Raw genomic sequence first — 26,229 nt, 5'->3', positions numbered from 1 at the left:
AAACACAAACACATAATTTATAGGATAAGCTCGCATGCGCGAATGCAACAGACTTTAATAATCGTATAATGTATAATATAGTACAAAGTAAACGGCTCTCAGTTTCTTTACTTTCATAAACAAGTACAAGCATACTCATTCTACAAAAGAAGAAAAAATCATGTAGAAACAAAAAACTGACTGAAATTCAATATCATTTCAGAGGGGTGGGTGGGATAGTCTGATGCAAAGTGGCATCGAACTTCGAATAACCCCCCCCCCCCCCCCCCAAATTCTACTTTATATGTGTACAAGTCATGCGTAGCACGGAATAATTCACCCTATTCACTCGTAAACAGCCATTCGATATGTAATATCGACACGCCCACTTAATTCAAAACAAGCAAACGTGTTTTCTGTAACTTTTATAAATATATTAATAGTAAACAGTCAACATGACATTACTCTGCATGCATGCTGACCGGGTTTATTAACCATGTTTGCATGCTATGTTTAATGTTTTGTTTTATGTAACTCATATTCATGACTGTATGCCGACATGGCATAAATGAATTGTAAATTGTATACATTAACCATAATGTGCAACCCTGGTGAGAGAGAGAGGGGGGAGAGAAAGGATAGAGGGAACTCATCAAATGAAAAAACTTCAACAGAATTAGTCTGTACTATTGCAGGAAATCCATACCATTTCCTGTGTTGGATTGCATAATTATCTCTCCCACTTTAGCCTGAATAATTAAAAAGTATGAATAAGTATGTGTTGTTCATGTATCAAACATGGAGCAGTAAATGTTGATTTATTACTATGGATGAATGTACCAATTAATGCATTATCATCCTATAATAAAGTTTGAATAAAAATTGTGGCTATTTTTTCTGGCATACATGTACATATACAAAAATGTTTCTTTGAATTTGTTTAATTTTTTGTTCAATTAATTTGGTAGCCTTAAAATTGTTTTAAAAACATTAAAAATAAATATTAAAAAAAAATAAAAATAAAGGTTTCTTTTTGAAAAATTGGCAACCTTTGCCATAAGGGGAATTTATTTGAACATATTGTTATAAACACTTTCTCTGTTTATTCATTTTGGATCAATTGATCTACAATTCATTTGTTTTAAAATATGTGGGAAATAAATAAAAAGTTAGCGGGTCAACTACTCAAAACTATCATAAAGGTATTTTGAATTTAACTAACTCTATTTTACTACAGAGATGGATCGTTTTTGTAACATATATGACAGGCAGAAGAGCCCCCCCACCCCCCCCCCCCCCCCCTTTCCAAAGGCAATAATAAAGCGAGAGAGCCGACGAACGATTTGCTGTTAACCGAACGCCTCCCTTGTCATAAATGTCGATTCAGTCGAAGGGTTACGGATGCAATTGGAGAAATAACAGCTGAAAAGAATGGCAGAGGACTCTGTAGTTCGTTTTCTTAAAGAGGACTTGCCTAAATGTGCATTTCCTATGTTTGAAGATATACGAAGACAGGGGAAGCTCTGTGATGTCACGTTAAAGGTGAGGAGTGTTGTCCCGCCATCTATCATTACACGACATGAAAAAGAGACACATTGTGAACTTGTTTAGTATTGTATATTTTATAGACACCCGATTCCAGAGTTGTCCATACACCCACTTTTCTTTCCGAGATTATGCTGTATTAACATGTTGATTTTTTTCTACTTAATTATGAAGACCCAGCCTTTGGATTGAAAACCAAATGCAGGTTTTCTGGAAATCATGTCTTTAAATTGAAGTGGTTCACTTCGATATAAACTATACTCTATCCCAAATTATCATCGATTCACCTTTTTCCAAATTACTTGATGATCATAATAACCTCAGGGTTGAAACGATGTTTATTCAAAAGTATGAAACATTTCCAAGATTTCTTATTTGAAACGCCTCTAGCTTATCAGGTTTCAATACACTGCTGAAAATAAAAGAATCTACAGGGTTTTTGCATTGAAAAGCACCCAGATGATCATTTGAAAAATTTTGCAAGGTACTCCATGTGACTTCTGCATGGAGAAAATATGTCAATATTTTCCATTTTAAATCTCCATATGAAATTTGTTTTTGTTTCTGTGATTTTTTTTGAGTAAAAAATGATAATATATCAGTAAAGATATCTGGGATATTTTCCCTTTCATCGATTTCAATTGTATACGGCATTACTTCTTTCACAGGTATGCCTGTATTTTTATTCAAATCATCCAGATGTAACAAATTTATAAACAATATAAACTTAATTGAGACAGACTAAAATAATAACTTATGTTTTGTGTACTGGTATAAATATCAAGAAGAGATAATCAAATCATTTAAAGAGTATTTAATGTCAAAGGCTCCTCAAGCCATGTATAATCAATAGATCCGCCATACATTGATACGCTGCTTGGAGTAGAGCCAGAGAATGTTAAAGTCAATATAGCTGCAGGGCATGTAACAGATGTGTTACAGTTAAGGAAGTAACTAATGACGTGTGAAATTGTACTAAATTTAAGACATTTCGACTACGAAAGATATTGTTCTCATAATTAAACTACAGTTAACAAATCATAAGGCCAAATAAATCACTAAATATAAGGTTTGTGTATGTAAAAAGCCAAAGCATAAATGTAATATGTACTGGTAACTGTCAAACTGAATTAGAGTGCAGTTCAGGTATATACTGTGGAATCATTCGATTTCGTGATGGCTCAATTTTTTGTGGAATTCGTGGGTGCAATTAATAAATAGTTAATAAATTATTGTTAAAAAGTCACATTTCCTTTTGTAAGTATAAGAGAATACACAAAATTACGTCCCCACAAACCTGTAAAATTTAATCAATCCACGAAAATTGGCCCCCATGAATTTTAATGATTCAACAGTATTACATATACCTACTTGAGTAAATGGGGAGATTTATAGATATATCAGTATGTTTAAGAAACAAATTCACGATTTGAACTTAAAATGTTTTAGTTTTTCAAATTTATTGTTCTCTATGATTATAAAAGGTATTTCTAAAAACATGGCAAAAAGAATTATGAGCACTGTTGTAAGTTGAGACTTGACAACTGAATGAACTGACGTCCAATTTCTAATGGGCCATTTAATATACCTTACAATCAACTAGTATTTAAGCATTTGAAACAATAGAAATGAAAAATATAATTGTCAATATTTTATCTGCTTCTTCGAAGTGAATCAGAAATGGTAATATAGCCACATGGTCTAAAAATATTGACTGAAGATATATAGGGCAAATTGCTAAAAACCTGGTAATTCATCAATCTTGCTTTCCTTCTGTCACAAACCTTGATCATTGATTCTTTTAATCTTTACATTGTCATTAATTGACATTAACTTTAATGGTCAAAGTCAAAAGAAAGATAAACTTAATTATACCATTGTCAAGTGATGGTGTAAATAATGATGGACCAGACCGGGATTGAAACTTGCACCCCGAAATCTTTAATCAGGTGCTCTACCACTTGAGTTACATTGTATCTGGTGCTAAAGATCAGAGCAGTCTGAAATGTCACAGATAATATGCTATTGAGTGTGGGCATAGGAGTCATAAGGTCTCATTCTTTACCAGTATATGTTGTAACTCAATATTATATGCTTACAGTGTGTATACACGGTTGGTTTTGATGAAATATTGAGAGTGTTTTCCTTCACTCTTGCCATTACTAGTTTGTACTTTTGTTTTCAAAGGTTGGAGAGAGAAAATTCACAGCACATAGGATAGTGCTAGCTGCCAGTATTCCATATTTTCATGCTATGTTTACACATGACATGGTGGAATCCAAACAAAATGAAATTACAATGCAGGGCATTGACCCAAGGTATTCAGACTGAGTGCTAAAAAGTTGTATAAGGTTTATCTATCTCTCTCTCTCTATATATATACACAAAGAAATTCCTTTGGATATCATGTTTTACTTGGGGAAAATATCAGAAAATTGCATGTTTTTGTATTTGAATTGCTGTATTTTAGTGCTCTGGAGGCATTGGTGAATTTTGCATACAATGGCAGTGTAGAGATTGACTCTAACAATGTCCAGTCACTGTTGGTTGGAGCCAGTTTCCTTCATTTACAGTCTGTCAAAGAGGCATGTTGTGACTTTCTCAAAAAGAGGTATACGTATCTTGCATAACTTTTGAATCGATCAGTAATATTCATTAGAAAAAGCATAATAATGAATTTCAGAAAAGTAATGATAGTCAATACTTGTATGTCTTATTTCATCTATTAAAGTCTTGATGTTATTATTAATTTACTGGGTACCAATTGTTTATCTCTACAACTCAACAATTGCAAAATGTATACAATAGTTTTAAGCATGTACTGTATATTAAAGGTCTTGTTTGTTTCAGTCTACATCCAACAAATGTTCTTGGAATCCGATCGTTTGGGGACCAGTTTATGTGCCAGTCATTAGTGGAATATGCAAATAAATACATCCAGAAACATTTTAAAGATGTTATGGTGACTGATGAATTTCTAAATCTCAACAAATCTGAGCTTATGGAGATTATATCTCGAGATGAGCTCAATGTACAATCAGAGGAACAGGTGAGCTACAAATATGTACAACAAGAGTTTTGAATAATATATTTCCTTCATTGTAATTTATTATGTTAAAAAAATATACATAAAACTTGATCATTTGTAGGTGTTAACCACTTGTGAATCAGAAAATATCTCTGCAGAATTGAAGATGTATATTATTAAAAATCATATTTTACTGTTTTGTATTTGTAGGTTTTTGAAGCCCTTTTAACTTGGATTAAAAGAGACAAAGAGATAAGGGAGTTAGCCATGCCTGAGTTGATGGTGAAAGTCAGGCTGCCTCTACTGACTCCTCAGTATTTATCTGATCGAGTCGCTACAGAGGACCTCGTGAAAAATTGTCTCAAATGCAGGTAATTGTGTAGAACATCAAATGCAAGTAATTTCAAATCTTTGGAATGAGTGTAGAATGAGAGTAGATAGGCATTTATGTACAAATTAAGAACAGATTGAATACAAATGTGCATGTTTTGACAGAGATTTGTTGGATGAAGCTAAGGACTACCATCTGATGCCAGAGAGGCGTTCATTGATGCAGACCTTCAAGATTCGCCCCAGGTGTTGTACAGATGTACCTGGCTTGATCTATGCAGTAGGGGGCCTGACATCATCAGGTGAGTTAAAGACCAGTTCAGGGACTCAATTTTCAATCCGTACAATGTTTGCACTTCGCAAATTTTTTTCTGGAGTAATTTAAGTGAATGCTTTTTTGTAAGATTGATTAAAAGTTTGGATACAACTTGTATTTCCTTGGTGCTAGAATTTTTTTTATTACCGGTACATGTATCGATGATGAATTAAGGTACCAGACAGAGTATATTTGGTTATTATTTTGTATTTGAATCACTTAATATGTGTATTTTGTGTCTTGTCATCATCAGGTGATTCAATGAGCACTGTAGAGTGTTACGACCCTATTACAAACATTTGGAACTCGGCTGAAGATATGAAGACAGTGCGAAGCAGGGTGGGCGTAGCTGTACTGAATGGTAAACAATAACTAACAATGTTCATACCAGTTGTCTAGCTAATGAGTTTGGTAATTTTAATCAAACTATAACTTTTAAGGTATTTTCACTGTTAAAAGCATGTGCAGAGAGAGAGAGAGAGAGAGGAGAGAGAGAGAGAGATTAATTTGTAGGCTCAATCAGGTTTTCCTACATGAATGTAGAAAACATTTGTACATGTACATTGTACATTCATGTTGAACTTATTTTAAAAAAAAATAATAAGTTCAACATGAATGTACAAATCAATGTACATGTACACATGTTGTGCTGTATATTTATAGGGAGGCTGTATGCAATAGGTGGATTCGATGGAGAGGAAAGGTTGAGTACAGTGGAAGTGTTTCATCAGGGTAACAAGAAATGGAAGAAAGTAGCATCAATGAATTGCAAGAGAAGGTAAGAGTTGTGAGAATTTTATGTGTTATAACTCTCATTTTCCCAGGATATTGTTTTGGTTGCGTACCGGTATGTCAATGAACACTAAAACAATCTTTGATAGAGATTACTTGATAATTACATTTATTAATAATATATATAATTTATAAACCAATTTTTTATTATAGACTTATAAATTGGTTTGGATTGTGTTTTAGTGCTCTTGGAGCTGTTGCAATAAACAGAAAGCTGTATGTTTGTGGAGGATATGACGGAGTATCCTCCCTTAAGACAGTGGAGGTGTATGATCCAGAGAAAGATGTGTAAGTAATGTACAGGGGTGCGGGAATGGGGGGGGGGGATGGTTTGCTATTATGCATTTCACTCTACCATACAGCAAACCGTATTCGTTTGATGTTTAGGAAACCTGACTAAAAGATTGACATGTTAATAGTGAATAATTTAGTGAAACAGCAGGGTTCGACACTAACCTTAGTCCGTTAGTCACAGACTAATAGATTTTCATATGGACTAACAAAATTTCTGTCGAGTCAGTCCGGTTGGACTAATAAAAAGTTTTGCTAAAAAAATGTGTAAATTAACGATGTGTGATTGTCGACATTTTAATGGAAAACCCTGACTATATTTTTATTATCTAGCATATGATACATTGCAGTGATTATAGAGTTACCGAGCGAAAACAACAGAGGTATGCAGGATATTATGGGTGACTTGATTATTTCTTTGCCGTAAGGGGATGTCCGAGAAAATAGGTGACAAGCACACGTGTTCACAACAACAGCTTCGATAGGGACGCTTATGTGTTTTAAAAATATAAAGGTCTCAAAACGAATCTCCTGCGAGTTGTTTAATTTAAATGAATTGTTTTACTTTAAATAACTTATGATAAATTGCTTATTATTTTAAACAGATTTTTAAAGAACTTAGATAATGAAAAGAACAAGGTAGCTCATAGCCTGGATCTAATTTGCATAGATCTATTTATAACATCTGTAATGGCGGCATACACCAAGGAATAGGCAGCTCATTGCTATGTACTGCATAGCACAATACAACTAAACAAGTGCAACACCTGTAAGTAAAACACTATAGTGTATATTATGCACCCCTTTCATACAAATTCTATTTAAAAACTCCGTACTATATATAAGGCAAATACGGTAATGCATTTTAATTTATTTTTGACGGGCACATAAAATTGCCTACGGACTAGTTAAAATAAACAGGCATTAGTCCGGCTGGACTAATGCATAAAAAAGTTAGTGTCGAACCCTGAACAGTTTATGAACTAAATTACATCCTAACAAAAAACCTTAAAGTTTTGGACAAGCCACACAATTGGCTCCTGTGAATATAAATGATTTTAAAGTATAGTTGTATCACAAATTTGTTACACTGAAATGAAGAAGAGGTTTTCTATTGCTGACCTTTCTGTAGTCACAGAATTGAATAAAAAATTAAAAAAATTTTTTTAGCATGAATTATCAGGTATTTGTTGATAATTGGTTAAAAATATTAATGAAACTGAGGAAATGGAATTCTGTTCAATTATCATTCCATGTACAGGTAGCGGTGTGTGATTTACTTCAGAATACGCTTGGGAAACATTATTCACATGGATTCTATCTGCTTGATTTTAACAGGTGGACTCTTCTTTCCAATATGTTGAAGCACAGGAGTGCAGCTGGAGTGGCGTTTTTGGATGGAGAGATATATGCCTGTGGTGGACATGATGGACTTTCTATATTTGATTCTGTAAGATCTTACATGACTTGCTTTATATTATTGCATGCGTCGAATCATTGTGGAAATCATGATGATTTATAACTTTGATCATGACCAATTAAATTTAAACCAGTATGGTACACTTTTATAAAAAAAAAAAGAATATAAGGAGTCTAATGAAATGGAAAGTATTATTGCTTTGACTGTGAACAGTGAAATTGAAACCAGTGTAATATGTTCTACTTTTACAATAAATGATGAATAAAGTTGATGAATTTATTTATCAAATAAATAATTAGCAAATTAACAAATTCGGTAATAAATTGAAGCTTTTAACCCTCCTAAAATTGTAAAAGAAATTTTTAAAAACCCATTTTTTAGCCACTCTTTAGCCACTTTTTTCTTATAAATGAATTGTGTGTATTCTTATAATAACAGGTCAACATTAATTTTTATATTTCTTTGCTCCTCTTTATCAAATAATATTGATGATCAAAATTTCATATCAGATATTGGTATAGATGATATTAAAAATATCACTTTCTACTGAATATATTTACTTTTACATTGTACATGTATTAGAGCTTCTTTTTTACAGCATTTCATAAGTTTGGATTTTTTTAAAAATTTCAAATATAGTAGATTTTTAAAATGAAAATTGGATGTGCATGCAAACAGATAAATCAATAACTGCTGGAAATTTTCAAATGCTAAAGATGTTGTCACAAATATTCATTTTAGATTCATAAATGTCGAGTCATATATTTACAAGTCACAAAAAGCATTGAAATGAATTTGAATGCAATTATGGAAGGGCCTTCTCCTTCATTCATGTATCCATCAACTTCTTACATTGTATATTTATAAAGGTGGAGAAGTACAACACTGCCACAAACACCTGGAGTTATGTCACTCCCATGTTAACAAAGCGCTGTCGACTAGGAGTCGTCTCCCTCAACGGTAAACTGTATGCAGCAGGTGGATACGATGGTTCAGTATTCCTCAATACAGTGGAGTGTTACGACCCCGTGAAGGATTGTTGGACCTACATCACCTCTATGAGGGTCAGGCGTAGCAGGGTAGCCCTAGTGGCTACCTACGGCAAACTGTACGCAATTGGGGGCTACGACGGACTGGCTAATCTGAACTCTGTAGAGATGTACGACCCCGAGAAAGACACTTGGAAGTTTGTGCAGAGCATGTGTGCACATGAGGGAGGGGTGGGTGTGGGGGTGGTACCTGTCGAAGTTGACCTTGATGGGTGAGGATGTTGAAAGTTGTGAGGGTTGTATGGTCTTGTCTCATGTCAATGTGTTGAATGTATGAAGATTCTGTTTTAGATACAAGGGAGTTTTGCAGGCTCTTTTGTAGATTTAAGTGACTGTATGAGGATTTCGTGTTGTACAGTGTGTGATTTAAATGTGTTGAGAAATATGTGTATATAGCATATACTTATCCTTCAAATACAAAACCTAGTATACTGGCTGTGATAAATAAAAAAGCAGTTTTGATAAATACTGTGAGTATTTTTTTGAAAATAGATCTCTACTAGTTTTGAATCAAGAAGTATGATCGTACTGTCCCAATGCAAAGTTGGTTTTTATTAAAGTTTGCATTCCTTTAACCAATCGTCTTCAATTATTTGAAGCTATAGGAGGAGGGACACTTTATTTAAAGTGTACGTATCCCATATTTTCTTTGTGAGAAGACCTGTTATAAGATCTTCAGATATTAAAAGCTACGCATGTATGGAATAATACTTTGAGGTCAAGATATTGAATACTCAGTCTACTTTTTGCACATTTGGTAGAAGGTTTATTGGTTTTGAAATGGGCATACATTCTGTTGTGATTGGTTTGAATTTATTTGTAAAAATGATGGTATTTTAACTTGGAAAATACTTCTGCAAAGGAAAGAAAAAAAATCGTTGTTGAAACACTTTATTTTTTGTTTGCATTTGTTTTTTGCATTGATTTCTATGTTGTAGTTTAGTTATTTTATATTGTTTTCATTATTGTGCAATATTGATATCAATTCAGACAATGCCATCATGTTTGTTTTTTTGATTATCACAAGAATGTAAAATTGTTTGATCTAGATCACCATAATAATGGACAAGCTTTCAGTTTCTCCAGAACTTTTCATTATTTCAATCAATCAGTCCTAGTATTCAGTGTACATGTACCAATGCCTTGTCAAGCCAAGCTTCCGTAACTATAACTTTTGTTGCTACTGTTTGCCAATGATGTACCTCTCTGGTTTTCAGATTTTTGGCTGCCATTTTGTCATGTTGTAAATTTTGAATTTACCGGGTAAATTTTGTATTTACTGCTACCCAGTAAATTCAAAATTTACAACCTGACAATTTCACAACTTTTGCATTCCAAGCAGGCTAGCAGTAGCGTTTCTGAAACAAATCTAGTTTTAAATCCTGTTTTCCACTTTCTCAAACTTTCTAGTCAAATCAGATATTTGATGTGTACATAAGTTTGTGAAACATTTATATTTCATAGCATTCATCAAGTGGGATTTAATATCTCGAAATCCTGTTATGATTTTTCAACTCATTTGTGTTTTTCTTTCTAACCCAATTACTTTTGTTCTTTTATATTGTACTATTATTGTGTTCACTAATAAAATTTTTACAATTTGAAATTTTCTTTGGCGTATTGAACAGAAGACTCACCTAAGAATAACTTTTTATGGCAGTTTATTAAGAAGAAAGAAAAAAATATGACGTAAAAAACGTTGCAGAACTACATATATTTGTTAGAGTAAAAATGTACATAAACTGATTTCATAAAGAACACGTCTATTCTAATCATTACAACTGATACATTATTAAAAAATATATATTTTAAAACTACATTTCATTTTGTAATATTGCACATGCAATTTCATCAGGGAGGAAGTTAGTTCATTTCCTTTGATGAAAAATTAAACAATTTGCGAGGAAGGATTGTCAGTGTCATCCACATACACTCTCTCATACCGTTTTAAGGTTTGTCTGATTGACTGCAATGTGGCTTTTAAATCCACGTCATCAGCAACTTCTTCCGAAACATTTATCTCTAAATCAGAAAAATATATCATTTACTTTACTGCTGTTAACATAAAATTCTTCTTTAATTAAAGGTCACATATAGCATTTGAACAACGCACTTAGTTGTGACTAAAGTGGCTCAATGGCTAAAGCAACTGCGTTTTTTGGGTTGTGGGCTCGATACCAGCAAAAACTTACGGCAATAATTTTTGTTCTTATCCTATGTGAAAATATTTAAAACTGAATATAGTTAGAAACTGTGCTTTTGCAAACTTTAATTTATTTTTAACATTTAACATTTCATTGAAGAAAAAAATTAAATTTGAAATTGTATTTTACGACTGAAATAAATGGCTTTTTTTTTATAATAAAGACGTTATCTGTGTTCTCAGAGAAAAGAATCCACGATATAACACATACTTACTATTTTGATTCTTCCTTTTCGGTATGTAGAACAGCTGTAAGAACTCTCTGAATGTCTTTTTCAGGACCTTTATCATTCCAAACATAACTGCGTGCTTGGCGGTCTCTAGTCTGACTTCTTTGATGCTGCTATTTAATATCGACATAAAGATTGTCAGCATAAACATGATTACAATGACAACATATGCCATATAGAAGAACTCGGCTGTAGTTGGAGAGGCTTCGACCAGTGTCCGAAGCTTGTTTCTTCCGATGAAAGTGTTGACCAGGCTCACACAGGTTTTAAACATGGATTTGTAACCAACCAGTTTTGAACCAAAGAGAAGGTACGCAAAGGACACGAAAGCAAAGAACAATGTGATCAGTAGCGTTCCGAAGGTCAACAGTTCCTTGCCGGCTCTACTTATGACGGCCGTAATTTCTGTGAACCTTTTGTTATATCCAACGATTTTTAAGATCTTTAAAGTGGATAGAAAAACAAGAACCGCTAAAAGTACATTGAAAACAGTATCCCAAACTACGATATGTCCATAATTAATGAATCGGTTCGCGCCAGTTGATTTGTCCTCATAAAACATGTTGATAGCTGTATTCGTATCTTCCATCCTTAATATGAATGCTGCTATTGCAGAATAAGCTAAAATGATACTTAAACAATCCACGATGTTCCATGGCATTTTTATCCATGCAGACCAACCAAAGACACTGAAATTCCAAATTACATTAAAAGGCAGATATATGTAATACACAATACATGTTGCATAGCAGAGCAATGCCATGGAATTGAGTGATGACAAACTTAATACTGGTTTGAACGCATGTATATTACTCCATGTTAACACGCTGCCTAGTTCTGTAAATTCTACGAGAAGAATGACATATCCAAACAAGTTCACATTAGGGTTAAACAAAGTGAATTCCAAACTAACCGCTCTTGACTGACGATTAATCCAATCATACCGCAGAAGTTCTTCTAGTAAGAGATGAGCATTTTCTCTGTTTCTTACAAATTTAAGAATATACCCGCCCCCACCGTAAGAATTGTATTCTCCTTTGATGGTCATGCCCCAGATGTCGCTAGCGTCCATATATGTCCAAGAATCCGAAGTGTAGTATTTGTATTTGTAAACATACCCACCGCAGGATACCTTGTTGTATTCCTGCCAGCCTAGACAGTATGCATTTCTGTCTTCTTCAGCTTTGATGTATGAATCTACACAAGTGTACGGCCAGGTCAGCTTATGGTAGGAGCATGTGCCTAGATAGTAAAGAAATCAATAATAATTACCACGCACCCCATCCAGCTTCAACATTTTTACCAACAATTTTAAACCTTATTAAATTCATACGAAATATAATGCCCTTCCTCATATAATATAACATCTAGATCTTTAAGCTGTAGATATTGAAGGTATAAATGACATAACTGGCATAGTATTCAATCATAATAATACAGTCTTAATTTTTAAATGATCACACACAAACATAAGAATTAAATAAACGTTTTTGAATGGAAATCTGATCTTAATCTTACTCTCTTTCATTCGAACTTGTCGCATACGAGCAGGCCCAACACGAATGCCGGACATATCCTTAAACCATTGACGTTCCAAGGCCCTCAGAGATCCCCCAGCGTAGTTTTCCACGGGATAAAACGCCGGTATAAACGTTTTATTCATCCAGTCATAAAAAGCTCGTGTGTTGTTGATCTACAAAGGGGCACCATGACATTCTAAATAAAAGTTGTATTGTAGTGTCAATATAGAAATAATTTTATTGAAAAAACAAACATACATGTGAGTAGTGCCTGTGCATAGCGTTTAATTTTTTCTTACTGCGGGAGCAACAATTTGCGATTCAAACATGTTTTCATTATTTTTTTTTCAAATTTAGTTTTTGCGATTTCTGAATAGATAACGCACCGAATTAAATCCATTTCTACCGTAAAGAAGATAGTTTTCAATGTTCTGTTTAACACCAAAAGAGTACTTGTCCCTTTCTGTGACACTGATTATATAGATGGCGATGATGTAGATAGTGAAAGACAACAGCTCCCTCAAGGCGCTTCTAGCGTTTGTTTCATCCTCATACTTTTTCCGCAGTTTTCTAATCCTGTTTTTAGATATTTTAGAACACCTCGGCAATTCTCTCTTCTCTATGAAAAAGATATATACAATCATGATATTTTACAGAATAAGTTGATCAAACGCATTTTAACAACTGAATTTATTTCTCTAGAAAATCCATACGAAAAAAATGTAAAATTAATACCATGTGTGCAATGTGTTACTATTTTCTATTATAATTTGAATCATAACCGCGTAACTATACTTATACGGATTTTTTGTAGAAATGAAGGACTGTAAAGAAGAGAAAAATACCAATATTTTGTTCCGTTTCCCATGTTCCAGAATAAGAGGCTAAAACACCAAGTTTTTCAAGATCAACTTTTAGGTTGTCCTCTTCCTTCAAATGTTTCAGAATAGTCAATGAAAGTATTGTTATAAGTAGAACTTTTACAGGATCTACAACCAACACTGATTCTAAAAATGAAAAAAAGAAAGATGACAACCATTCTTCAGATTTTTCTTTACCCCATTCCATACTGTATAAAATAAGGAAGAAACTCGACGACACGACCGCGATGACTATAACAAACCAAGCCAAAAAGAGAAGCAAATGAGATAATGGAGTCTTATGTTCACGAAAGATTTCAGAATATAAATTCAAGGAATCTGTTTCCAGTCTATCTTTCTTTTCGTTGTTACTTTTCGTAATTGTTCTCATTTTTCCTGCATGTTGAAATATCATAGTAGCAAATATGATTGGGGAAGTTGAAATTAAAACTCCCATGAAGGAAACGTAAAATGTGGAGGCGGAAAATCGAAGAATTCCCAGTTTAAACTGCTGTATATGTTGTTCCTCTTTCGAGGATTTGAAGAACATTGCATTCGAAACCATAACGAGACACACCAGAGCAAGCAAGCAAGAGAGCTTCTGTACACTACTAAATTGAAGTCCATCGGATCGAAAAAATAACGACATCCACAAATGATGTTCAGACATCTGCCGCTGGGATTGGTCCTTTAGGAGAGTAGGCAACGAGGAGTGTTCGTTGGGCAATTCTAAAAGATATCTCTCGATTGTGCAGTCTTTGTCATCAAGAGCCAGCCATTTGTTGCATTGGAAAGTGTACCTGAAAGGATAAAAAACCATGACGTTTCCATCAAGGCAAATAAACGGTAACAGTCAAGGAGTAAAGAGATTTATCACTTGCCTTTTGTTTGTTTGTAAATCTTTTATTGTAACTTTATTTAAAAACCATCCCTGAAATCCACTTGGTCCGGAATTATCGTGCCAAATCTTCAAATATCTTAGTTCACCCAAACGTTTTCTAGTCCCAAAGAAGAACATACGAACACTAGAAGTTGGGAACCCCTGTAAGTTAAGTGATAGTATCGGTGGTGATTTCATTATTGATGAAATATTTCTATCAATGACACAAGATTTATTCGAGTTTTTCATTATTTGAATTTTCACATTTGTAAACCTAAATTTTACCTCAGTTTTTCCATCGTTCAGAAAACGATCTCCTGAGTCACCATAATCGCCAGTCAAGTTAAAAAAGACATTAGATTTTGTACCCGCTCCTCTGCGAAACCCAGTGTATACGTTTATTAAGTAGAAATACCAATGTTCCTCCTTATGATCACAAAGGAATGCAACCTGGTGCTGCAATATAATTAATTAAGGTTCATATCATATTGGGTTATGGAACTGTTAATTTTTGAGTAAATCAAATTTATTAATGAATATTAAGTTACATTTTCATGCATTAATTAACTTATGGAGACAAAAGTAGAACAATGCATTAAATGAAAATAAATTACCTGTTTATTTTTTTCATCTTGTCGATGTAGAATTATTGCCAACAAAATGTAGATGACAAACACAGCTATTAGCATCCCATATACGGATGCGTTGTCAAAGTCAAACTTGTTCCAAATCATCAGAAAATTTATGACATTTGGGGGAACGTAGAAAGAGGATGAAAATGTATCTCCTACACAACGACACACTGTGTCATTCAAATCACTCAAGGGAAGCACCTGCAACTCATAAGACGACATAAGATAAGTTAATTTCGATATCAAAACCTTATAGCAAAAATGCTTCAGTAAACAAATAAGTGTAACTTTTCACTAAATTTCTTACTTCGCATCCTTCCATTTTCCACGTATTGTTTTCATCATTCCACGTTCGGCAACCAGTTGTGATAAAGATAGCACTAAAATTTGATTCCGCCGGAATGAACTCGGCTGACTTCAAGTCATTGGTTGTGTTTATAACTGGGCTGATTGTGGTATTAAAAGAAACAGCCTCTCGCTTTCTTCTATCTTCAAAATCCTCGAAAGGGTCGTCCTCTGGAGCTAGGAATTGATACGTTAAGTCATTAACGATGATTTCTTAATATATGTATATAGTTACATTGTGCCAAAAGTTGTCATTTTGAAATCATAATTCTACATGTAATTGTCATACCAGACATCATAACAAAACTATCTGTCTGGCAGTATCTGATGCAATAAGATTATTTAGTTACCTTTTAAAGGTTTTATCCCGAGATAGCAAATGCCCTTTTCACACACTCCGCTTTGAATAAATATTTTAAAACCGTACTCTGTCCAATCTCCAACTTCCAATGTTTTCTTCAAATCAAATTTTGTAAGCGTAGGAAAAGTGTCAGCACGGAAGTAAAATGAATACAAAGGCAAATCTCGATGGCGCGTACGGTCATAATCATCGGGCTTGAAATATATTATCACAGAATCTCCATCATTCGTGACGTCGAACGTGAAGAAAATCATCTGTTCGGGGTATGCTGGATTGATTAAAGGTATATATTTTTTATAATCTAAAAATGCTTTATTAGGAATCCTTGCATCAACTGAAATATTGACTGGAACCTTGATAATTGGAACAACTGACGTTACTGCAGAAGAATTACCACCATATATATAGGGATTTTTCAGAAAACTTGTTATCTATAAAACAGATTAATGTATATAAGAATTAGTTAATTCACTAAGAACACATAATAATCATATTACTAGAACTTTTGAAATAAAAATGTTTCTCAAATTCCTTTAGCAGTAAAGTTCAACGTAATATATTTATGTACAGTGTTATTACTACTGGCCAAAGACCAATGCACGCCAAGAACCTTTTCAAGCCAGTGCATTGTTACGGCATTTCTCGTTTTATTTATATGTTCATAAAATGACGTAACAATGCAATGCACTGGCAAGAAATGGTACTTGGTGAGCATTGGTCTTTGGTCAGTAGCTATAGACTCATTGATCAGTGGAGTAGATACCCACCCCAATATAGATATCAGAATCGTGATATTCTGATCCATTGGATTTGAACACTCCTTTGCAATACTTCTCAGGTTCCCGGATCACATCTTTGAATACTAATTTATTTATAATTATTTCAAGTATACCAAGTCCATTTTGGAAGGAATATCTTTCTCCCACAACCAGAGTATTTTGGAGCACGTATGTTGCAACCGACAGTAATCGTTTAATTTTTGGAAAACAACTCTCAGCCTGCCAGTAAACAAAAAAAAATAGATGAAATATGTACTTGTACTGAAAAGTTGATAAATGTAGTTAAGCATTATTTAAAGTTCTAACCGTTTTTCGCTGTTCAGCCTGAAATATCCTTTCTCGAGCACGTAGTTGAAAAATGAGATGTGATTGGCGATTGATCACTCCATAATCAACTGTCACATTCCCACTGTTTTGTCGTAAAAGACTTGACTCTTGTACAATTTGCCGGATACGTCTTAAAATGTCTTCTTTGATTCCTTCTTCTGACAAGGGTTCATCAAAGTTTTGTAGTTGAGAAGGTAGCATTTTATCCAGAATGTTGTCCAAAACATAGAATAGAGCTTGAAAAAAAAGAGAAACACAGCAAACATAAAATGATATTTTAAAATTATTTTGTTTTTCAATTTTTGTTTTTAATGGCACATATATAAGCAAATAGTCCATGAGTCACATCGCTCACCTGGACAACAGATATTATATCATTCTCTTTTTCGAAACGTTTTAGTATAAAACTCTTCTAAATATTGTGAAACTTACAAAACCTTTCCTATATTTAAGAATTTGACAATACATTTAAACAATCTATAAAAGGCCTTCTTTTTTTGGACATCATTTCCTAAGATCTAAGATGCATCAAGTAACAAATCATTGGTCTTATCGTATAAGAAATAACTAAACTAGAAAATGAGCTACATCTAGAAATAAATACATGTATTAAAAAGTAAAAGAAAGTCACAATGGCCTTGATATGAAGATATGATTGCACAATAATCTCACAAATTATAGCATTGTGGTTTTTGTGATGAAGATTTTAATAATTATCCCTAGATATTCTATGTTAAACCTTGAACCCCTCTGCGGACCCCAGTTTTTGTCACGCTTTTAACAATTTGCAATTTTTATCATATATGCAAGCTTTGGTTTAAATATTGGCATTTCTGGTGCAGTGGTACTTAAGAAGACTATTTTTAAAACATGCAGCCTAGTTTTGTTGTTTCGGGATTACCTCCCTTTTAAAAAGATTTCGCCAGTTATTTTAATAGTTTAGAATTCCCTTACCATAAGAATAAGTACGGTTCGGTTAAATATGACCCAGTGGCTCTAGAAAAGAATTCTCAAAGGTAAAAAGTTTACGGGAAGACAGGCGGACAGACGACGGACAACAGGTGATCAGAAAAGCTCACTTGAACTTTCAGTTCAGATGAGCTTTAAAAAAACATTTTTGGCTGCATCCTTCATTTTAGCACTAAATACAGTCATATGATGTATTCCGAACCACCCCGCGTTTCGTGTCTGTTTGACACTATGCAATATACAAAACATATATACTAATGAAACTACCCAAAATTCATCATCAGCAAGATGTAAGTTTTCCCTATATACAAAATTTAAAGAGAAAATATCAACAATTAAACAAATCACGTGTGATTAGTTAATAAATGTGCTCGCTTTCCTTTTTATTTACAAAAACGCTGTTCAATGTTCTCTCATTTACACTGTAGCCTTAATAATTGACGAAAATTGACAAACTGTTTATTGGCAATTTTAAATGCTTTTAAGAATTTTAAATATTTTTTGCAACATTATTGAATGTAGACCATATGACTGCATTCTCAGCTCCATATAGTTTGGGGCATTTCCAATCACGAGTGTACACAGTGACAGTATCCGTATTAATGCATGCAAGACACTTGTGTTTTGAATATAATTCGTTTAAATGTTTTTTATGTATGCAAAGCAATGCTTTTACAATGCTAGGGCTATTAAAGTCGAACTTTCTTTTTACATTAGTTGATGCCCTTCATATTTGCTTTGCGTTTCGACAGAAATAATGGACAGGCCATGCATAGGGGGTTTATTAAATCTAATATAATTTTTAAAAAATGGACTAAAATGATGATCTCTTTACGTTTTTAGATTAAGGGCAATTTTTCATTAATAATTTTTTGTCAGGTTGTTTTTTGCCAGTTTAACTACTGAATACTCTGAAGTGACCCTCAATACACTAAAGTGATGGTGTCATAAGAACCGCCTCTCAAAGTTATTTTATTTTTTCAGAATGTGTTTGTGGCACAGGTATGATCTGTATCCTGACTAATCCCCTTCTATTTTTACAAGACAACCAATCTTTAACGTGATATTTACATAGTTTGCATTCAAGTTGTATAAAGTGGTTCGGAATACACCAAGCCGTATATCATTAATTTTCAACTGTTTTGAAACAAAGGTGATTGTTGAGAACTGTTGAAAATTTCTGTCCTTGAAAGTTGGGCCATTATACATATACCTGTTACAACATCAGAAATAGTTTCAGTGTTCTTCACTGGGGGTGGATTCCTTCTGGTTGCATATAGAAGACAATCGTTAACTGTCACCAATATATCCGTTGTACGATTCTAAAAAAAATAGTAATGTTTCAATTGTTCATCCATTTCAAGAACGGCTTTGCACGCAGTCGTTTTTGTTGAAGTAGACCGTTATATATTATATATAAACCAATTTCATACTTGAAGGATTCTCATAAATCAAAACTTTTACGTTCATAATTGATAATGTAGATGAACAATGTTGCACTACTTACAACTGCTTCTAAAGATATGTATGGCTGATATCGAGTGATTGCCTCCAGGGTGCTGTAAATCTGTTGAATATCTGTCAGACTGAATCGATCGTTAAACTGAGAACAACCCGGATGAAGTGTACTCTGTAGACACTGCAAGAGCTCCAACGCTTTCTGAATTACAGAGAACTTAATTATGATCTTTCATGGTAATCGACTGTTAGACCGTTTTCAAAGTTTGTAAAATGTATGTTCATATTAATGTATGACTAGAAAAACCGATAAAGAAGTATTAGAGTTTGGTTCTCTTTAACAAAAAAGATATAATTATATGAATATACATGTACATGTTACTTGTATTTTTTAAGGTAAATGTATGCCCTGAAATGTATGAGTCCTTTGAGTTTGATAAAATCCAAGTAAAGTAATCGTAGCGAATATTGATGAAAGTAAAGTAATTTCAATTCAGTCATTTGGCAGTGCCTTTTCTTCTGTAGTTTTTGTGTAATTATCGAAAAATCGTATAACCAAAAATTATTCTACGATGGACATATAATGATTAAAAATCAAACCTATAAGGAACGAGGGTTGAAAAGGTTTTAATTTGCTGTACATAAATGTTTTAAGCTAATACTCAGAGAGTTGAAGAATCGATAAATATTTACGTACTTCCCTGTATGCAATAAAGATGGGTTCATTTAAAGAATTGTCTATGTGGAGATGATCAATTCCTCTCATCACATCTTCTTCTGTCGTTGATTCATCAGTCTATATCAGAAATTATAACAAATGGGATAAAAAATATCAAAATATTGTATTACTTTATGTAATAAGCAAAGGCTATTTAAAACACATGCTGTGGATGTCCTTTAATTAAATGTACTCACGTATGAAACTCGCTCAAACGTAGATGCCATTGCTCCGATTAAATTTATCGTCTGCAGATCGTTTCCCGAGCGGTTATAATAAATATATTTTACAGTAAAGTCAGCAAAATTCAATTGAATTTTCCCCACGTTTATCTCATTTAATGGCGGATTTGGTGGTCTTATCTGAAACAGAAATATAATATGGGAAAATACATTATGTTATATTAATGATAAATGTAAGTAAATACAATATGCTTTTGTCTACCACAAGTTCCTTAGAATATGTTCCGTAATCTCCATAGATATCAAAAATCCGGACACGAACGGTTACTAAATATTCAAAATCTTGATCCCCTGCCTGAATTGGTACATCTAAAATGCTACTCTCGCCTATAAAACAAAACATAAAAAAAATTAAAATAAGAATAAAAAACGAACAAATCATTTATGAAATGCTGGGTCTTTATAAGATTTAAGTTAAAATGTAAGCTTACTTCCGTCATAATGAATGCTTATTACGTCAATTATTCCTTTGTTTAACTGGCGCTTGGTGACTGTCTCATATCGATAGGTCATCGCTTTCCCATTATCATCGTCGTCCGTCCAACCAGAGCAATTAACACTTAGAAGTGGTACGCTATCTGAATGAGAAGAGCCAGTTAATGAATGCAAATGCACATACATTTGTAAATAGAAATAGGGATATCACAATTACATATTATTTTAAACCCTAAACGATTAAAGATACGAGATTATAAACTTTAGCTTACCTATCTTATGAGCAAATGTACAGATTCCCCCAGAAGGCGCCGTGTTTGTTTGAATTTTTCTAAAGACCTTTCCTTCAGTCTTATCGGCAGATTTAGCAGAAAGTGTGACAATATAACTTGCTCCTTGAGAGAGAACGTTCTTTGGTATCACAAACCCTTGCTGATTGGTACCTGTGAAGAATGGGGAAAATGAAAGCACCGGTTCATTGTTACAAAGTTTTAATGTTCCGAGCTCTTATGTTGTCGGTTTTATCATTAACAATAAGTACCTTGCTGGAATAGATGTTGTAATGGCGTGAATCGTCCTAAACCATTCTCATCCTGCCATAAACGCCAATCATATTGCAGGTCATCGTCAAATGAACAACTCTCACACCATGCAACAAGGGATAATTTAGACGAAACAGCTGCTTTGTCCTTACAATTCAAGCTACAACTAGCACGACAAAAACAAAATCAAAATTTCTAAAGTCTGATAATACTTTGTATAAAAGATGAAGTTAAGGTTACATGTACAAAGTAGAAGCTGTAAATGAAAATTACAACTGTACAACACTCATAACAAGAAATCATATTGACGCAAGCGTCAAATGGGCCGCAAAAAATATAATTGTTGTTTGAATCATTGGTTGTTTACATAAAAACACACCACAAAGAAGAAAATAAGAGTTGGTTGTTCTAATTTTTATGGTAAATTTTAATATACTTTCAGCAACTTGTTTTGAAGTTTAACATTTTACTATTATCTTAAAGAATCGATTTCGTTACTGTAAGCATTTCTAACGGAAATTGTATGATCATTGCCATAGTATAAAGTAATGGAGAACACATTGATTTGTACATTACTCTAATACAAAGTGCAACTCATCATTTTTCTCTTGGAGATTATGTATTTCAAACCATTTTGGGTTATTTTGGTTGCATTGTATTGAATGAAAACTTAATGTATTAGCATGATTTCAAGGGACCTCATAATAAAATAAAAATTTATTAGTTCAAATTTTCCAGCCAATTCAAATTTTCATTTCTGTCATATTCTTGCGTAAATAATTGATATAATGTCATTTCATGAAATTTTCTACCACATTTTACATGGAAATATAATAAATACACACACAAACTCTTTTTATTTGACACGGCAAATAGAAATTCAAAAATACCATTCATATAAAATTTAATGACATTCAGGTCTTTAATATTTTAGGTCTTTAGTATGTCCCGCATACCGATCCTGATGCATTGTTTTGAAAAGAATGAAGAACTCCGATATTTTCCGAATAGATTATAGTCTCGATAAAAACGCGCCAAATACGACAATTTACTAAGTTTGACCTACTTTTCATTTACGAGTAAAAGAAAAAATATGTGATATTTTCTAAAAGGCATAAAACATATTTCTACATGCAAATTGACTTTTAATTCATAAAAATAAGCATAGTATTAATTCTAATAAAAAAAAGAACTATCCCGCAGAAACGCAGTAACAATATTTAAATGTGTATCAAATAACGGACCGCCTTCCGGCGGCCCGTAATAAAGCAACTAAAATGATTTCATACTTAATACTTATCATTGTTGTTTCATCATCCTGCATCGTCAATATTTGAGTGAAGGTATCTTGAGATAGTCCCTCGTTTACAGTCACGGTGATAGCGTAATGAGCAATATCAGTGGGGATACCAGAAAACTCTGCAATACCATGTCCCACAGTCAGAAGGGAACATTCGTCTATGATTTGATCATGGATGAGTATTTCTTCCCCAGATAGACTGATCGCTGATATTCTTAAATAAAAGTAAAACAAGTATAAATGTGACACAAACCATAGCATAAATGGACTATCTTGTAAATGTATTGAATAATAATAATAATCACAGACGAAATAGTTTGGTAAATACCTTTCACAACTCCAGGTAAATGTCAAATTTAGATTTTCTCCATAATCTCCATAACTTGCATGCGATTTTTCAATAGCATTGAATGAAATTTTTCCTTTTTTATTGCTTATTCTGTAGTGTCCGTGTTGAATGTATGCAAATGGTTTTCTTTCGAGGAATTGGATGTATGTGTACTCTGTAATCCATGTACTTTTAAGTGTAATGTTTAATAAAAGATAATACAAGCCTTCAACAAAGGTTCCTTGTTTTGCAAACAGAACTCCTTTCAGTGGTTTCATCGGATTTTCATAATTCACACTTTCATTGGTTTTCCCAACAATATTTGCTCTAAAAAATGTCCAGTTAAATTCTAAGTCATCATCACACATAATATGCATTTTGTTGGCAATGTAGGTATTCTCCGATGTATAGACATACATTGGATCAGTCGGTATTGAGTACTGACGGTCGTATACACCATTGTAATTAAAACATTTATTAATAACCGAAACCGTCTTCATCCATTTTTTGGAAGATATATAATTTGTGCATACTAAAGTCGCAGTGTGATTTCCAAGACTTGTATATGTGTATTTGAATACCACAGGATTGAGTCTAGTCACATTTTGTTTCTTGTAAAACACACTGACCCGATCTACTGCATCTCCTGACGTCATGTTACAGGTGACGAAGGGCCTATCTCTTTGGTTTTCTCTTAGTTCTATTCTGAACGTCACGCTTCCTGGGGGCAAAGGAACATTATGTGGTACGACGACAAGCTCTAAGCCATCACTCAAAGACAAGTCAGCTATAATGGGCTGATCAACATAAACTCTTTCACCATTACTTCCAAGAACAGAAGGCATGTAAAATCCATATTTTGAATATTTTGTTGTATTTTTAAAAGTACGCCAATCTTTATTCAAATTGTTTTTAACATTGTCAAAGTTAAGATAAGGTAGAATCAAATCCATCGAGTCGACATCAAAAGTGTAGTTGGAATCGCCTTGTATTCCTGTGGCAATCAAACTGACATTCTCGGATCTAAGATCAAATGCCGATGGGTAACAAGAAAACGCAATAACCCCAAGTGTAATAGGAACGCAGTGTTTATACTGTAGTCCAGAATTGGAATCGTTCATTTTAACAGTCATGTGGTACGTGCCACGTCTTGAGGAAAACACGTGAGTCCTCGTCTGGTCTTTTAAAATGAAATTATCGAGACCAGTTTCATCGTCAAAGTCCCACCATACTTCAATGCCAGGAGGAAACCATCTAAAATCTAGCAATGTAATAGTGAAGGTGACATTGACTGGAACAACGACAGAGCGGTAGTAATGGCGATACTCATCAGAAGGTGTCACCCGCTTTAAAGCCATGCTCATTGGCGTTGGTCTATTGTATGAGAAGTCGAATTCTTTTAAACTGTAAGACTTAACAGTTATTATAGATCTGACAGATTCGCTACTTACATCGTTAAAACATCGAAACAAAACAATCTTTGTACCTGCCGTTGAATAAAAATGTTCCTTTGCAAACGAACTATTATTGGTAAAATCAACATATTCAGTTTCTTCAATGTCCCCATAATGATATTTGCACACTACGTCCGTAGGATTTGGCTTTGAACTGGAATACCTTAAAAGAAACTCTATTCTCCCGTCCGGAATCGGTATTGTCTCATTGTATGGTCTTAAAGACAATGCTTTGTACGGAATACGTACCTGTAGATATATATCCAAAGAGTAAGACTGGGAATACAACACATTCCATGCTGTTAAGGTCACTTGATATGTTCCTGGAAGGTAATACATCTGAGAAAAGTGCGTATTACTGTTAAAATCATCTTCGTATGTGCTTTTGTTATAAGTGATAGATTCACCATTGCCAAAATCAATGGCGTAGTTAAAATCTTCACGTGGAACGTTACGAAAGCTAAAACTTACAGTTTCTTCTGTAGAAAAGACTTTATTTGGTACTGTTAAAATTACATAAAGCTGTTCCCAAACATAAATATCTGTAACTTTTTGGTATTCCACGCCAGCGTACATAACCGAGGCTTTCAACGTGTAGTTTCCTTGCGAACTGTACAGCTTATCAAAAACAGCTGTTGTGTCCGTTGAATTATCAATATACAACTCGTTTTCGTATATTTTACTGGCAGTTTCATCTCCGAAAAACAGTTCAACCGATGATACATTTCTATACAGCTTGATTGTTACAACGATTTTGATATTAACATTAGGCTCGACTATGTATTGAGTCTCAGTCGAAATTGAAATCATGCTCTCTAAACAAAAAAAAGGAAACAGCACTTCTTATTATCAATTCTTGATTTCATTTATTAGAATATATCATATCTTAGACATTACATTTGATTTTTTAAAGGGGCATGGGCACGATTTTGGTCAAATTCAATTTAACTATAATTTTTATTATTTGCAATGCTTTAGGAATGTATTTTTAATGATCAAGTGAAATTTGAAAGTCGGTCGTAGAGTTATGAGCAAGATACAAGGCTCACAACTCTTTGTCATGTAAACAAGGCTCGTGCCCTGTTTTTGTTTACATAGGTTCGATATACCTGTAAAAAATCTTTTTCAAACAAATTAGTCAATATTTTTATTAACTTTAAGCATAAATATACAGTTTCTAAGGTTCAACACATTCATTTTAGGTTTAAAACTGGAATTTTCACTTCAACATTCAAAATGTAAACAAAAGATTTGTTTATAAATAGCAAAGAAATGTAAGCTTTGTAACTCGCTTATAACTCAACAAATGACACTAAAATGTTGGTTGCCTATTAGAAATGCCTAACTGAAGCATTGTAAACATTAAAATCGGAAAAATGACTTTTGACCAAAATCGCGACCACGCCCCTTTAACGTCATAACAAATTGTTAATAGTGTTTTTTGATAATATTATGCTTGAAATCATAAAATATATTGAAGACAAAACAATGTTATCCAATGTCATTTTAAAAAAAACGTTTAGGTAGTTACACTGTATATCATATTTTATATACACTGAACAGTTAAATGTCAGTGGGCAAGCAAATCCTACGATTTTTTTCTAATAAGTTTCTACTTAATATATATTTCTACCATTACAAAGGCAATATACATATAATAAAGCGTTTATATTTATACCAATTATTGTTTATGATTTATGCTATAGTCGTAACTTAACATTCCTTTTATGCAGATATACATTTAAGATTTTATAATATTTTTTTTTTTTTTTTTTTAGCATTAACGAAAAAATACACCATATCAATAGTATAATGATACATTGTACATGTACAGTATATAGGATTTTATCTGTCATTAGAAATTAATTTATGACGGTCCAAAATTAGACTTGGCAA

At 33.3% G+C, this 26,229-nt stretch overlaps 3 protein-coding genes across 3 annotated transcripts; 1 reads left to right on the top strand and 2 right to left on the bottom strand.

Moving 5' to 3' along the window:
• Positions 1 to 1,317: 1,317 nt before the first annotated feature.
• LOC105346591 (kelch-like protein 18) lies at positions 1,318 to 10,356 on the top strand. Its single transcript, XM_011455282.4, has 11 exons — positions 1,318 to 1,521; positions 3,712 to 3,842; positions 3,995 to 4,135; positions 4,375 to 4,573; positions 4,763 to 4,923; positions 5,048 to 5,184; positions 5,452 to 5,559; positions 5,862 to 5,976; positions 6,174 to 6,278; positions 7,620 to 7,731; positions 8,571 to 10,356. The coding sequence occupies exons 1-11, from the start codon at positions 1,411 to 1,413 to the stop codon at positions 8,964 to 8,966; spliced, it is 1,716 nt and encodes a 571-aa protein (XP_011453584.3). The 5' UTR covers positions 1,318 to 1,410; the 3' UTR covers positions 8,967 to 10,356.
• LOC105347188 (polycystin-2-like protein 2) lies at positions 9,982 to 14,383 on the bottom strand. The gene is made up of 5 exons (XM_066085241.1): positions 13,549 to 14,383; positions 13,090 to 13,322; positions 12,702 to 12,876; positions 11,169 to 12,425; positions 9,982 to 10,772 (listed from the first exon to the last, which is right to left on the bottom strand). Exons 1-5 carry the CDS (start codon positions 14,381 to 14,383, stop codon positions 10,639 to 10,641), a joined length of 2,634 nt encoding a protein of 877 aa, XP_065941313.1. The 3' UTR covers positions 9,982 to 10,638.
• Positions 14,359 to 24,237, bottom strand: LOC136269591 (uncharacterized). The gene is made up of 18 exons (XM_066085240.1): positions 23,893 to 24,237; positions 23,531 to 23,676; positions 22,541 to 22,765; positions 21,251 to 21,417; positions 20,982 to 21,152; positions 20,706 to 20,852; positions 20,477 to 20,601; positions 20,230 to 20,394; positions 20,012 to 20,110; positions 19,364 to 19,516; positions 19,070 to 19,178; positions 16,867 to 17,123; positions 16,549 to 16,779; positions 15,771 to 16,212; positions 15,383 to 15,597; positions 15,058 to 15,276; positions 14,729 to 14,899; positions 14,359 to 14,605 (listed from the first exon to the last, which is right to left on the bottom strand). The coding sequence occupies exons 1-18, from the start codon at positions 24,235 to 24,237 to the stop codon at positions 14,417 to 14,419; spliced, it is 3,576 nt and encodes a 1,191-aa protein (XP_065941312.1). The 3' UTR covers positions 14,359 to 14,416.
• Positions 24,238 to 26,229: the final 1,992 nt, after the last annotated feature.

Source organism: Magallana gigas, chromosome 5, assembly GCF_963853765.1.
Source record: "Magallana gigas chromosome 5, xbMagGiga1.1, whole genome shotgun sequence".
NCBI lineage: Eukaryota > Metazoa > Mollusca > Bivalvia > Ostreida > Ostreidae > Magallana > Magallana gigas.
This window is presented reverse-complemented; position numbering and strand designations above follow the sequence as displayed.